The sequence below is a fragment of the Phyllostomus discolor genome, chromosome 6, assembly GCF_004126475.2.
Source record: "Phyllostomus discolor isolate MPI-MPIP mPhyDis1 chromosome 6, mPhyDis1.pri.v3, whole genome shotgun sequence".
NCBI lineage: Eukaryota > Metazoa > Chordata > Mammalia > Chiroptera > Phyllostomidae > Phyllostomus > Phyllostomus discolor.
Window position 1 is genome coordinate 91,126,439 of NC_040908.2, and position 12,348 is coordinate 91,138,786.

A 12,348-nucleotide genomic window follows, 5' to 3' on the forward strand; every position below is an offset into this window, starting at 1 on the left:
CTTCAGTTCATCCCTTCCCCGTGTGGCCCCCAGGGCCTAGGTTTATTATAAACAGCCAATGAGCTTTTTATTGAACTTAATAGCTGGTACAAAATGATTGTGAAAAATATGGCTAGGAAATGCTATTATATTTGAAATTGGGAAATTCTGGGTAATTGCTGAGTGCCTCATATTAGTTCCTGTGGGAAAAATACATGGCAAAATGCATAATGGGTTAATATTGTGAAGCAAGAACTCTTATGAGATAAATCAGAAGCTACATGTCTGCTTATGATGCTCAGCATGGGAATGGTACTGATTTACTGATAATTTATTTTTATTATTATTATTATTCTGTAGCCTCAGACGATCCAGCAAACTCTCAAGAGGACATTGCAGCATTATGAGCACCAAGTTATTGGGTAAGTAAAAATGGATTTTGGTCATTACTGGGGGCAAATTAAAGATAATTACTCAAACATAGCAGTTGAGCATATGGTTTCCTGCCACCCCGGTCAACCTTATTTCACCGAGGCTGTGCTGTCAGTGTGGAGTGTGGCTCATGAGGGGAGGGGCCCGTGGAGTGACTTCCTTAGGCTTATTTGTGTTTAATCCATTTAATAATATTCCCTTTTGTCATTGCCTTTTCTTTTTTCTCCTTGTGTTTTTACCCTTTTATTTTCATCCATTGAATCTCATAATTTTCCCTTAGTAATGTGGTAAGATTTCATGGCACTGGCCAAGAAGCTTTAAATGAAATTTTATAATCTTTCAGTAAGTTGCTAGGACCTCTTGACATGCTTTTGGGAATCATTTAACATTTATATTTAGTAGTCATTGCCGTGGGGATCAAAAATATATTTTTGTCTATTAAGCTGTTGTGTAATTTTATCTTTTTTTACAAAGCAAAAGGGAAGAAAAACTTGGTGGAAAAGTAATCTCAGTACCTTGTACAATGTCGTACTTGAAGTGCTTGATGATTATGTTAATTGTCATTGCAAAGGGAATTGCTTTCAAACTTTGTCATATCAGTCCTCAAGAGAGCAGCACTAGGAAAAACATATTATTTAATCTCATGATATGGCTTTTAGTTTGAGGCCATTAGGGATTTTAGGTAGTTTATCCTAGTGGAGATAAAGAATGTCAAATTAATCTCTTTCCACACATTCTAAAATAAAAATTAATCACTCTCAATAGGTATGCTGCTTTCCAAGTATGGTATTTGTATTAAATTTGTCAATATACCTAGATCTGTTCCTGGTATATGGTAAATACTACATGTTTGCTGTTAGGTTTATCACCATTGTCATTATTAATATTTTTATAACAATATTAGTAAGCAAATGCAATTTTTTCTATACTTATAAATGCCCTCTTTGATTTGAAATCAAATAACTGATGAAATAGTCCCATTTGTGAACTAAAACTATGTCTTCAAGGCAAATTGGAATGAGAATCTTATAAATGTCATAAATAGATAACTTAGCTATATTTCCATAATCAGCAGAAAATTCTTTGGAGTCATCTTTTATCTGAATTACTGCCTCAACTCTCCTCTCCTCTCCATCTGCACAGACATAGCCCATGGTGATTCTTTGTTCATTGCCTAAGTGATCTTTTCTAGTTCTGTTCAGTGCAGACACAGTATAACGGAAACAGGGAATGGGATTGATATACAGAGCTGTCCTGATGTTTGAGTGGTTGCAAATAGGTCTGTTAGCATACTTTTTCCTCGACTGTTGGCTGCCTTCTGAGGACTTGAAGTACCTTTGCTCATTGCTGTTGTTTGCACTCCTGCCGTTGAAGGCAAAAAGGGCAAGCTGGCAGGACGTTGTCACATTTGCTTCTCCTGACTTTGTCTTTCTGTTTCCTTCAGCCTTGTCCAATGTGCTCTTCTGCATTTTAGACTCCTTCTTCCTGCTTTCTTTCTCTTTCAATACTGAGAAAGGAGAGCCTCTGTTACCACTAACATTTGGATTAACATGTATACATACTAATGTGTTCTTCCTCTTAAGAAAATCCAATTAAAGACTCTTCATTTCTAACTGTGAAAAGGAATGTGTTTTTCCATTAAAGGGATTTCAGACAATAATGCTGGCAAGCATTATTTTACACATTTCTGGGGAGATTAGGGTGGGGGAGAGATGCTTTTCCTAATCTCTGAAATTGGGTTTTGCCTAAGGCTTGTCTTGAGGTAATTCAACATTTAGGTGCCTTGGCTTGGGACGATGAATTCTAGAGGGATTACTGCCAGTAGGAGCTACCCCTTCTCGCTCTCTCTTAATCCTCACTCAAGGACATTTTTTTTTTCATTGCTTTTAGAGAGAGAGGAGGGTTGAAGAGAAAGAGAGAGGAGGGTTAAAGAGAAAGAGAGAGGAACATCAATGTGAGAGAGAGACATTGATCGGTTGCCTCCTGTACACTCCCCAAATGGGGATCAAATTCACAACCTTTTTGGTGTAAGGGATGATGCTCCAACCAATTGAGCCACACACCCAGGGCTAGCCTTCCTCTTCTTAATTTTGTAATTTAGCCTCTGACCACTCATCTTCCCATCCTCCCTTTCCTCTCCTTTAAAACTCTGCCCTTGGATCTGCTTTATTTATCAGAACTCCAGGGTGTATGATTCTATTTCTTGATGAACATACACCAGTAGCCTATAGAAATCCTATGAGGCATTTTTAGTTTCCAAGACTTAGACTTGAATGTAGGGAGTAGTTGTTCAAAGGATCACACAGATGGAGGATTGGGAGAGAGCAGCCAATGGAGCCTCTTGTTAGAGAGTAAGAGAGCCTCTCTGTACCTCAACAATTTTATCTTTAAATGTTTATTCTGTTTCTTAACTTATCCATTCACTTGTTCATTTATATATTCATAGACACCATTCAAATTGGAAATGAGTGTTACAATAATTTATTCATGCAGTGTGATAAATCTCTTCATCTCCACTGTCACCATGGTCTCTCACCTAGAGATTTCCATCTAATTTCCTGGTGTCTACTCCTATCCCTTAACATTATGTTCTCACAGCAACAAAATGATTTAAAAATTAGATCATACCACTTTCTTGCTTTAAACTAGTGGTTCACAAGTGTGAATGGGCTTCAGAATCACCTGTCAGGGTTGCTGTAATTCAAATTGCTGAGTCCTACCCTCAGAGTTCCTATCAGGTATATCTGGGAGAGGCTCAAGAACTGGGATTTAAAAGAATTTTTAAAAATACAATTCATACTTATTAATCACTTGTATTTGAAAAAACATACACATACAAACAGTTTACTTTGTTTTTATGATCACTTTACCTTTTTATTATCTTCAAAGTATCAGATTCATATATATTTTTAGGTGAGACACTAATATGGATATTTTATTTATTATAATTTAGCCAAGGAATTGGAATTTCTGAGTTCCCAAATTATGCTGATGCTGCTGGTCCAGGGATCACAGTTTGGAATCCCTGCTTTGAACCACATAAAGACTAACTGTGAAAGAGTAAAACCTGAATTCTTCTCATGACCTTGTCTACTGCTTAACTCTCTGACTTTATCCCCATCTGCTCTCCTTATTTCCCTCCACCCCAGCACTCCAGCCATCTCTTGGTATCCCAATTACACTAGGCTTGCTCAACCTTAAGGCCTTAGCATGCACTGTTTCATTTTTCTGGAATGCTCTGTCCCCAGATGTTTGTGTACGTTATTCTTTTTATACATTTAGGGGTCCATTTGAATGTAATATCTTCAGAAGAACCTTTCCTGCTACCTAGTCTAAAGTGGCCCTCCATCACCTACCTCATTCTCTAACCCCTATCATTTTTTTATTATATTACTTTTCATTATTTCTTGACATAGTGCTTATCATTAGCTTATATTATTTTATTTATTTAATTATTTGGTTATTCATCACATTTATTTCTATGTTTCTGTACCTTTGTAAATGCTTGGTACATAGGAGAGGCTAAAAATTTTGGAGGGGCTGTGGGAGAGTATGAATAAATGAATAAATTGCCCCTTAGAAGTATGTACATAGAGGTATGTATATATTAGATAAAAGACTAAATTATGCTTTGGAAGGGGGTGTAAAATGAGGGGTTGAAATAATCTCTAGGATCCATTAGAGCTCTAAAATTATAGTGCTAGTACCCAGGACTCTTTTCTTTCTAGCTAAATTATATTGATTTGTTTGCATAGTTTTCCATTAATGTTTAATGTTCTGCCACAGTGTGTTAGGTTGACTTTGATTACTGTATAAACTCTACACAAGCACGTGCACTTGGATAGCTTCTTGCTTGTGTAGCAGTCTTCTCCCCTCAACCTCTAATGAGAGAGGGGGCACTGAGTATGCATCTTTGTGCTGCTTTAACTCAAGCATCTAGGGAATGGACTGGGTTTTGGGGCAGTTCTGGGTGGAAAGAATAGTGAGAAAAAGGGATAAACAGAAGATCAGCAGGGTTCCCCTTAGTAGTTAAAAGGAGTTTAGGATTGAGGAAAATCTGGTTTATGATGACATTTGTGTCTGATGTCATTTTTGATGCTGTCTTCTATCCTTTCTTCTCTCTCTGCATCTCTGTTGTGTACTATAGAGCAGGGGACTGAGAAAACGCGCTGTGGAAGTAGACATAACAGATCTATTGGACTTAAAGTCAGATTCTGCCTTTGAATGATCTGGGACAGATTACTTAACCACTCTGATCCTCAGTGTTCTTAAATGGGAGTAATTATAGTATTGGGGTGAAGTTTAGATGAAATATTAATGATAATATGTTGTCATATAATCATATAAAGTAGTACAGTGCCTGGTACACAAAGGTAGTCAATGTGTTCGTTGAATTATTATCCCACTATTAGTACCTGACTCCTTTGCAACTCAATTTTTGTGGATTGTCTTTCCCTTCATCCGCCTTCCACATCTTCTCCCTGTACTCCTTGAGCCTTTAAAGTTTAGAGTCAATTGTTTAACATCAGGAGCTAAACATAAACATACCCAGCACATTTGTAGCTACAGCTGTCTTCTTACAGTTTGAATTTTTTTAACCTAAATTTCTGCTTCTAGAGTGCCCAACCCAACAGCTCTCACTCATGCTTATACTGTATTACTCCGACTAGTATATAGCTCATGAAAAAGTGGATTACTATGACAGTGTGGACAAAGCAGAGATTCTTTTTAAAACTATGATGGGGAAACACATGATAATCAATCTTTCTGAGATGTAATGTTCATTTATTATATATTTTATACACTGAAGTATGCAGAAATATATTTTCAGAATGCTGCCATTCATTTATGCTTTTTGCCAGATTTAGCGTTGTTGTGTTAATACCATGGGTAGGAGTGCTGCCAACCTCATACTAGCCTGGGACACTGTTTCCTGTAGTCATCTAAAATTAAATTCTATTACACCAATTATCATTGTGGGCCCTAGGTTTGTTTTATACAGCCAACCTTCTGTTCTCTTTTTCTTTTGACAATTGAATAGGGATTAAGCTAGAATAAGAACATCAGAAGTAAAATTAGGAGTGGGTGAACCCTGATTACTCTGGGAAATAAACTTCAGTGACATTACTTGGGCTTCCACACTCAGAATTTGTGGCCATAAATTTTGTTATCTAAAACACTATCTAGCTTCTTTTTCATATATTTATAAAAACTATCTTATTGCATAAGAACAAAAAGATGAAAGCTCGTATCTACTGATTGCACCCTGTGTTTGAAGCAATATATGCTCACTTTACATCTGTTATTTTATTTAGTCCTAACCATCTATTTAATAGAATCATTATACAGATGAATAAATTGAGGCTGTGACAAAAATATTTTGTCTAAGGTCACACTGGTGAAAATGGTGGCACTCGATTTAAAAATAACACTGTATTTGTCTGTGTTTTACACCCGTTCCCCCCACTTTTCATTTTATTGTGTGCATCCTGCATTCTAGAAACTAGAAACTATAGTAAGCATTTTGCCTGACTGGTTTTTTGAAGTCAGATCTCAGTGAGGTGTACATCCATGACACCATTTTACTGTTTCTCTCCAATCACTTCAAACATGCTAGCATGAGTCCCCTTTGATATTAGCTTGGACAGATTGCCCTGTTTTCCAAGTATGTTCAGGGAGTATGAAGTCCACTTCAGACCAGTTGAAATCTTTAATCTCATATTCAGTCTCTCTTTCACATCCCTCTCCACCTGGGTCAGGCTTCACCTGGGGAACTTAGAAAGCAGTGTAGAGATGATATGATGTGGATTTTCACTCTACCACTCCAGGCCACTCCTTTCTATGCCTCTGCATCTTCTGATGTATTGTGTCAGGCTAGAATGAAAAGGAGAAATCAGGCTAGAATGAAAAGGAGAAATGGCAGAAGCCTTTTCTAATTCACTGGTGGTTGTAACTGTGCTTTCTTGTTGTGATTTCCTCAGTGAGGTGCCTGTATGAGCTCCGCTTTGCTTCTGGTCCTCCTGCCCTAGACCTGAGGGCAGCACTGCACAGTCTTACTGGTGGGAATCCTGCTCCTGGCTGCAGTACCTAGGTTGGGGAAACAGTAGATGGGATGTCAAGCTTGCCCATCTTTAGTGGCATCTCCCTCATCCATGGGAAACTCTTTTTTTTCTGCCTTGCCAAATGGTGGGACTGTAGGCAGTTCACAATTCATCTTTATTTCTTTTCCCTGTTATTTTTCTACTCAGTCAGGCACAAAGGGGTAATCCAGAATTCCCCAGCTGATGTTCACTGAGGAATGAGGTATTCAACCCCCAAACTCTATGGGGTGGACCCCTTTCTCATCTGGGGTCCATCCAACTGGGATCATCTCAACTGGGCTTCATCAGGGAGTACTCCCCTTTTTTCCTTATAAGGGAGGGAGCCCTAGGCCAACTACTCACTCCTTGGAGGATTTCCTTTTGATTTTTGTGTATACCTTTGCTTCTGAAAGCTGGTGATGGGGTGATAGTGGCAGTGGCTATGTCATCATTTCTAAAGTTCTGAGTGAGTTGTCTGGTCTTCTTGGCTACTCCTTTGGAATGTGGGAGCATTTAGCACCTGTTGTCTTTGGCTTTAGTGTTTTAGCTCTAAGTCAGAGGCACCTGGGGAAGCTCTAGTCAACATCTGGTTACACAGGTGTTCTATCACTTAGTCTTCACAAGAGTTCCAGGAGGCATCTCTTTTTTATGAGGGAGGAAAGTTACACTACCAGAGATTAGGTTACTTGTCCCAAACTCACAGATAGAAAATGGCAAAAAAAGTGAACGGAGAAAAAGGTAGAAAATTTCAGTTATAAAATAAGCAATGGGCTATAATGTACAGCATAGGAAAACAGTCAATAATACTGAAACGACCTTATATGCTGACATATGGTTACTAGGTATAGCATGGTGATCACTTCATTATGTATATTAATCTTAAATAACTGTTGTGTACCTGAAAGTAATATGATATTGTATACTGATTATGGTAATACAAAAAGAAAAGCATATGACCGTAATTCCAATTCTGTTAGACTCCAAATAATTTATTTGCTTATCATCTGTGCACCATACTGCTGTCTTCTTGACTGTGTGTGCCAGAGGTTAAGGTGTATTTACGTCCAACACAGTTAGTGCCAATGCACCAAATTAGTACTGTTAATTCTTTTTTTAGGCAACTTCTTTATAGAAACAGATTACCAGCGGCTATGAAACAGTCAGATAAGGAAACATTAGTCACATAAAGCTGATGTACCTTCTGGTTTTCCTTATTTTTTTTCAAACATAGCTTTCTTATTAATAATTGTCTCCAGATCCAGGTCCACACTGCTAATGCTGATGTTAATGGAGGGTTATGCCATAGATTATATCTTAAAGGTTCAGTTATTTTACAGTGTGATTACACTAAGAGCATGGACTGCATGTGCTTGTGTGTATGTAAGTGAGTGCATTCACAGATGCTTTAACATTTTCTCCATATGCTAATTGTATTTTTTTTTTAGTTATAGGGATGCAGAAAAGAATTTCCACAATATCTCTAACAGATGCTCCTATGCAGACCATTCCAACAAAGAGGAAGTTGAAGACGTCTCAGGAATTCTTCAGTGTACTGCTAATATACTCGGTATATCAACTATATATTTATACGGTTAAGAGAGAATGAATGAGGGGAAGAGGAAAAGTAAAGGTGTAAATGTTTTATTTTCTACTAAAGAGAAGTTTGGAGGTTATAGCAGATTGAGACCTTGTCTTCAAGTGATTTAATTTCAACACTTTTGAAAATGTTTAAGTGGAAATTACATGAACAGCATTTACCTGGAGATTGAAAAATATTATAATAAAAATATTACATTCCAGGGAAATTTTTCTAAATATACACATTCATATTATTAGCCTCCCACAATCCATGTTTCTTTGGCTCTTACCCTCAACTGAAATTGGGGATCTTTCTGTCCTCTCAAAGCCATTATTTCTATTATTATGACCCCATTACTTCTGGGAGGCCTGGGCTGGGGCTGGAGGGTGGATGATAGGTACTCACAGTGAACTCAGAGTCAGTGAGGCAGGTCATCTTCTAAGGTCTTTGTGCCTTGTGTGTGGTGGCAGGTGTGTCCACCTTGAAGATACCAGTATTTATGACAAGGAGTTGTTTTTGGATGCTCCCCAAATGACTAAGGGCTGCTACTGTACACTGCACTGAATCATGCAGCATTAAGGTACCATACTATCATACTACCTTAATATCTGACATTCTTGGTGTGTGAGAGCTATGCTGTATTATATGCAGAGTAAATGTCATAGCAGGAATATAGTTTGCCCTAATGTCCTACAGATGTTTTAGTGAAAACTACCTTTTTCAGTTTTTTTTTTAGAATCCTCCTTTTTTTCTTATGACTGAGATAGGCATCCATTGGGTGTTGATGGGGAACAAGAAATCTTAGTGACTGACTCCAAACAGAACTCAGAATCACGTCTCCCTCAGAATCAGATGACAGAGACTGGGGCAAACTTCTTTGCCTGATTTTCTTTCCCTTTAGGGTAAGTACTTTCCCTGGAGACATCTGGGTCCCTTCTACAGGTTCCAGGGGACCTCAACTCAATTTTTCCAAACATATCTGACTGAAGTTGGGACTTCAGCCGTCCATGACTAGATTTTCATTCTAGGTCACTTTTGTAAATACAAAATATTGTAGAAGAACACGGAAATTTTGTGAGGAGAGGCATTTAGATATCTATGTGGTTTGTCCATAATAGCTATAAGAAAGTGAAAATGAAGGCCAAAGATTTGCTTACTACAATCTTAGTACAACTGTAGGGATGTTGTACTACCTGAGTAAACCTTATTTATTAGAGAAAAGGAGGGACAACAATAGACAGGGATGAGGTTGGACATTACTCAGGGGCTGCTTACAGTTTTATGATTTTGTCTTTTTAAGGACTCTCCCATCATTAAAATACTTTTCTCTTGATATATTGTGATTCTTAAGGGGTGGGGTGAGATGATATCCTCCTAAGAAGGATGGATCAGAATTTTGGCAGAGGGAAGTTTCATATTTGGAAAGTTGTTCTTACCCAGTTTCTAAACATTTCCTTGCCCCTGGCATCTCTTTTCTGTATGCTTCCTACCTTGCAAATCAGTGAGTTAGAGGGAGTAGGAGATGTACAAGGTAATAAACATACAAGAGTGCTAGTGGCCTCTGAGCCATGACTTGCAAAAGGGTGTGCACACATCCACGAAGAAACTCAAGGTCAGACAGTTTGATGTGGTAACCATGGTAACAACCATGTGATCTGTGGCCCAGAGCAGCTTCGCTGTCCTTCAACAGTTACCATGAGATGCCGGGTAAGTAGTGAGTGGAAAGACTGACAGGTAGTGTGCTTGCTACCTGATGGTACTAGGGAATGAGTAGATTTAAACCAGGTGCTTATGACCTAGAAGGTGACTGTATAACAGGGTTTGGATAGCTATGAATATTATACTTTTTTCTAAAAAAGAGAGATTAGGTCCCTGTGTATAATGATGTGTTGTTCCTAAAATGTAAAAAGCACAATCTTATAAAATTTAAATTTCTGAAGAGTAGTAGTAAACTTGTTGACTAGGAGCCAGCTATTGACTAGATGTCAGCCTGGATCTAACAGGTAATTATGTGCCTAAGAGGTGGCTGTTCACTTGAATAATGCCCTTTCATAAATCTCAAAATATGGACTCTCTGAGGACAGAGATAACAGCTTTACTGGTCATATTCAATGAAAGCTTTGTTTGTAACAGGTCACTGGACTGTGATTAATCTTGGTTTGCTTAGATTTCATCTTTATAAAAAATTACATTTAAATTTTCCTGTGCAATCATTTATGAGAATTCAAGAATTGATTAACTCACTGGACAGAAAACACTATGCAAGTAAGGAAGCCTTTTTTTTTTGAGTATGGAGGTTTGGCATGGAGAAATAGTTCCAAGTGGGTTAAGATAAATTCTGATGCTTGGAAACCTTCTCTGTTGGAGCCAGAGGGCAATTTTCCAACTGTAGGATTTATATTAATCACCTTTGGGGAGTGTGGTTAGAACATTGGTGGGTTGGGACTGGCGATATTTTTCTTACCTCTTAACGAAGTAAAGGGTTGTGGTAGAGACTAGAAATGTGTTTGCCGACTCATCTGTATGTTATTTTTACTTCACCTATTATCAAAAAAGACTTAAAGTAATTTGCCAGAAAATATGATCAGAGTAGTAAATTTCACTTCTTCAAAATGACTATCTATCAATTTAGTATAAACTATTATAGATACTTTGATTATTTACTGGCTCTTCAGGTTGAAGTTTGAATCTAGTGGTTGGCAAGGAATAAAAAGAGGAACAAGAAAGCTTGTTGGGGAAGACCAGTGATGCCTCCTCAGTCCTGCATTTGTTGTGTCCGAGCTTCCCTAGGCCTCCCTGAAAAAAAAATGCATGCACATTTGTGCACACACCCGCTAAAAAAGGGAAAGGACTTTTTCCAGACAGCAAGGTTTTTATAATTTATTTCTCTATTTTTTTTGGCTTACAAACCGGTTGTTGCTATTTCTGTCCCATCATTTACAAATTAGGGATATTAAGTACAGACTGCTCCTTGTCATCTGTTTGTCTCACTTTGGTGCCCTGGCAGTCCCTATGCTAATGCAGTATATAGCACACTGATGGGGCTTTTACACTCTGGGGAAAGGCTCCACAGAGAAAGATGGTTGTGAACCATGCCCCGCCTCGCCCCTGGTTAAGACTTTTAGTGTTACATTTATTACTTTATTTGGTACACGTCTTTTGCATACCAAAATGATCTTCTAAGTTTGGTTGTCTGAAAAATGTAAACCTTTTCCAGCCCTAATCTACAAAGCCCATTTTTAGCTCCAATTAAGTAGTAAAAATGTGTTTATATGCTTGTGAGTTGCAGCACTGAGCATTTTCTTGGGAATTGTAACAGTTGAATGTTATGATGAAGTAAGTATCTATGATAAAGCATGAAGTGCCTCTACCATGTATTGCCACCTGGTCCTATGGCTTAGATTTAGGTAATGTTGATGGGAACAGAGACAGAGGTAAGGGAGAAGGATGGTAAAATGCATAGCCAGCTCCTTTGACCATACTGTAATTTTAAATAAACAAGGATCATGACTATTTCTGTTTTAATGCTATTAAAGGGGTTGTGGGTGTTTCAGTATAGAGTATCAAGAGCTGTGGGTGGAGGAGAGGGTGTTAGAAACAGTCGTTCCATACTAGGATGGAAATGAGAACCCGAGCTGAGTTATTTACTGATGAAATACAGCAAACTAAGCTTTGCCGTTTTAATAAGCATCAGTTATTTACTATAAAGTATAGTCTTATACTGCCCTTGTTACGCACATTTTCTCTCAGAATAATCAGAAAGGACATGGATTGTGAAAGAACATTGAAATTTTCTCTCTCTCAAAGGTCTTCTGATAAAGTGGGGCTTTACTGTCTCCAAAAACTCAGCACATGTGAAGGCAGAGTCAGAGTAGCGCTGTCACGGGATTATTTGTTGGGCAGGTGAGGAGGCAGTAGGAGGTGGCATCGATGGCTTACACCTCACAGAGTTTTCCTGGTGTCAGGGATCTGAAACACTGTGGAAGTGGAGCTGTCTGTGAGGTGCCACAGATTCCAGAGTCATTAGCTGGTATGGAGCTTTTTGTGGTTGTTAGTTTTTTATAAGCAATAATTGGTTGCTTATATGTTAACTTGCATGTAATTTTGGTTTTATTGCCATTTGGAATGTGCATTTAGTGGCCTTTTAATTGGCCATAAAACTGAAGAATTAGCTTTATTTAGGATTAAGATTACCTTGGGGGTTTTCTCAGAATGACTCTTAATCATCTAATTGTTTAGTGAATTGGAATATGTTTAACATATTTAGCATCTTGGATA

General features: G+C 38.0%; 1 protein-coding gene across 1 annotated transcript in view; it reads left to right on the forward strand.

Moving 5' to 3' along the window:
- The window catches only part of GUCY1A2 (guanylate cyclase 1 soluble subunit alpha 2), a 328,461-nt gene that overhangs the window by 30,356 nt on the left and 285,757 nt on the right, over positions 1 to 12,348 (forward strand). The window contains exons 2-3 of the mRNA XM_028516054.2: positions 340 to 401; positions 7,937 to 8,058. Of these exons, the coding sequence (XP_028371855.1) occupies positions 340 to 401; positions 7,937 to 8,058 (184 nt within the window). The remainder of the gene's footprint in view (positions 1 to 339; positions 402 to 7,936; positions 8,059 to 12,348) is intronic.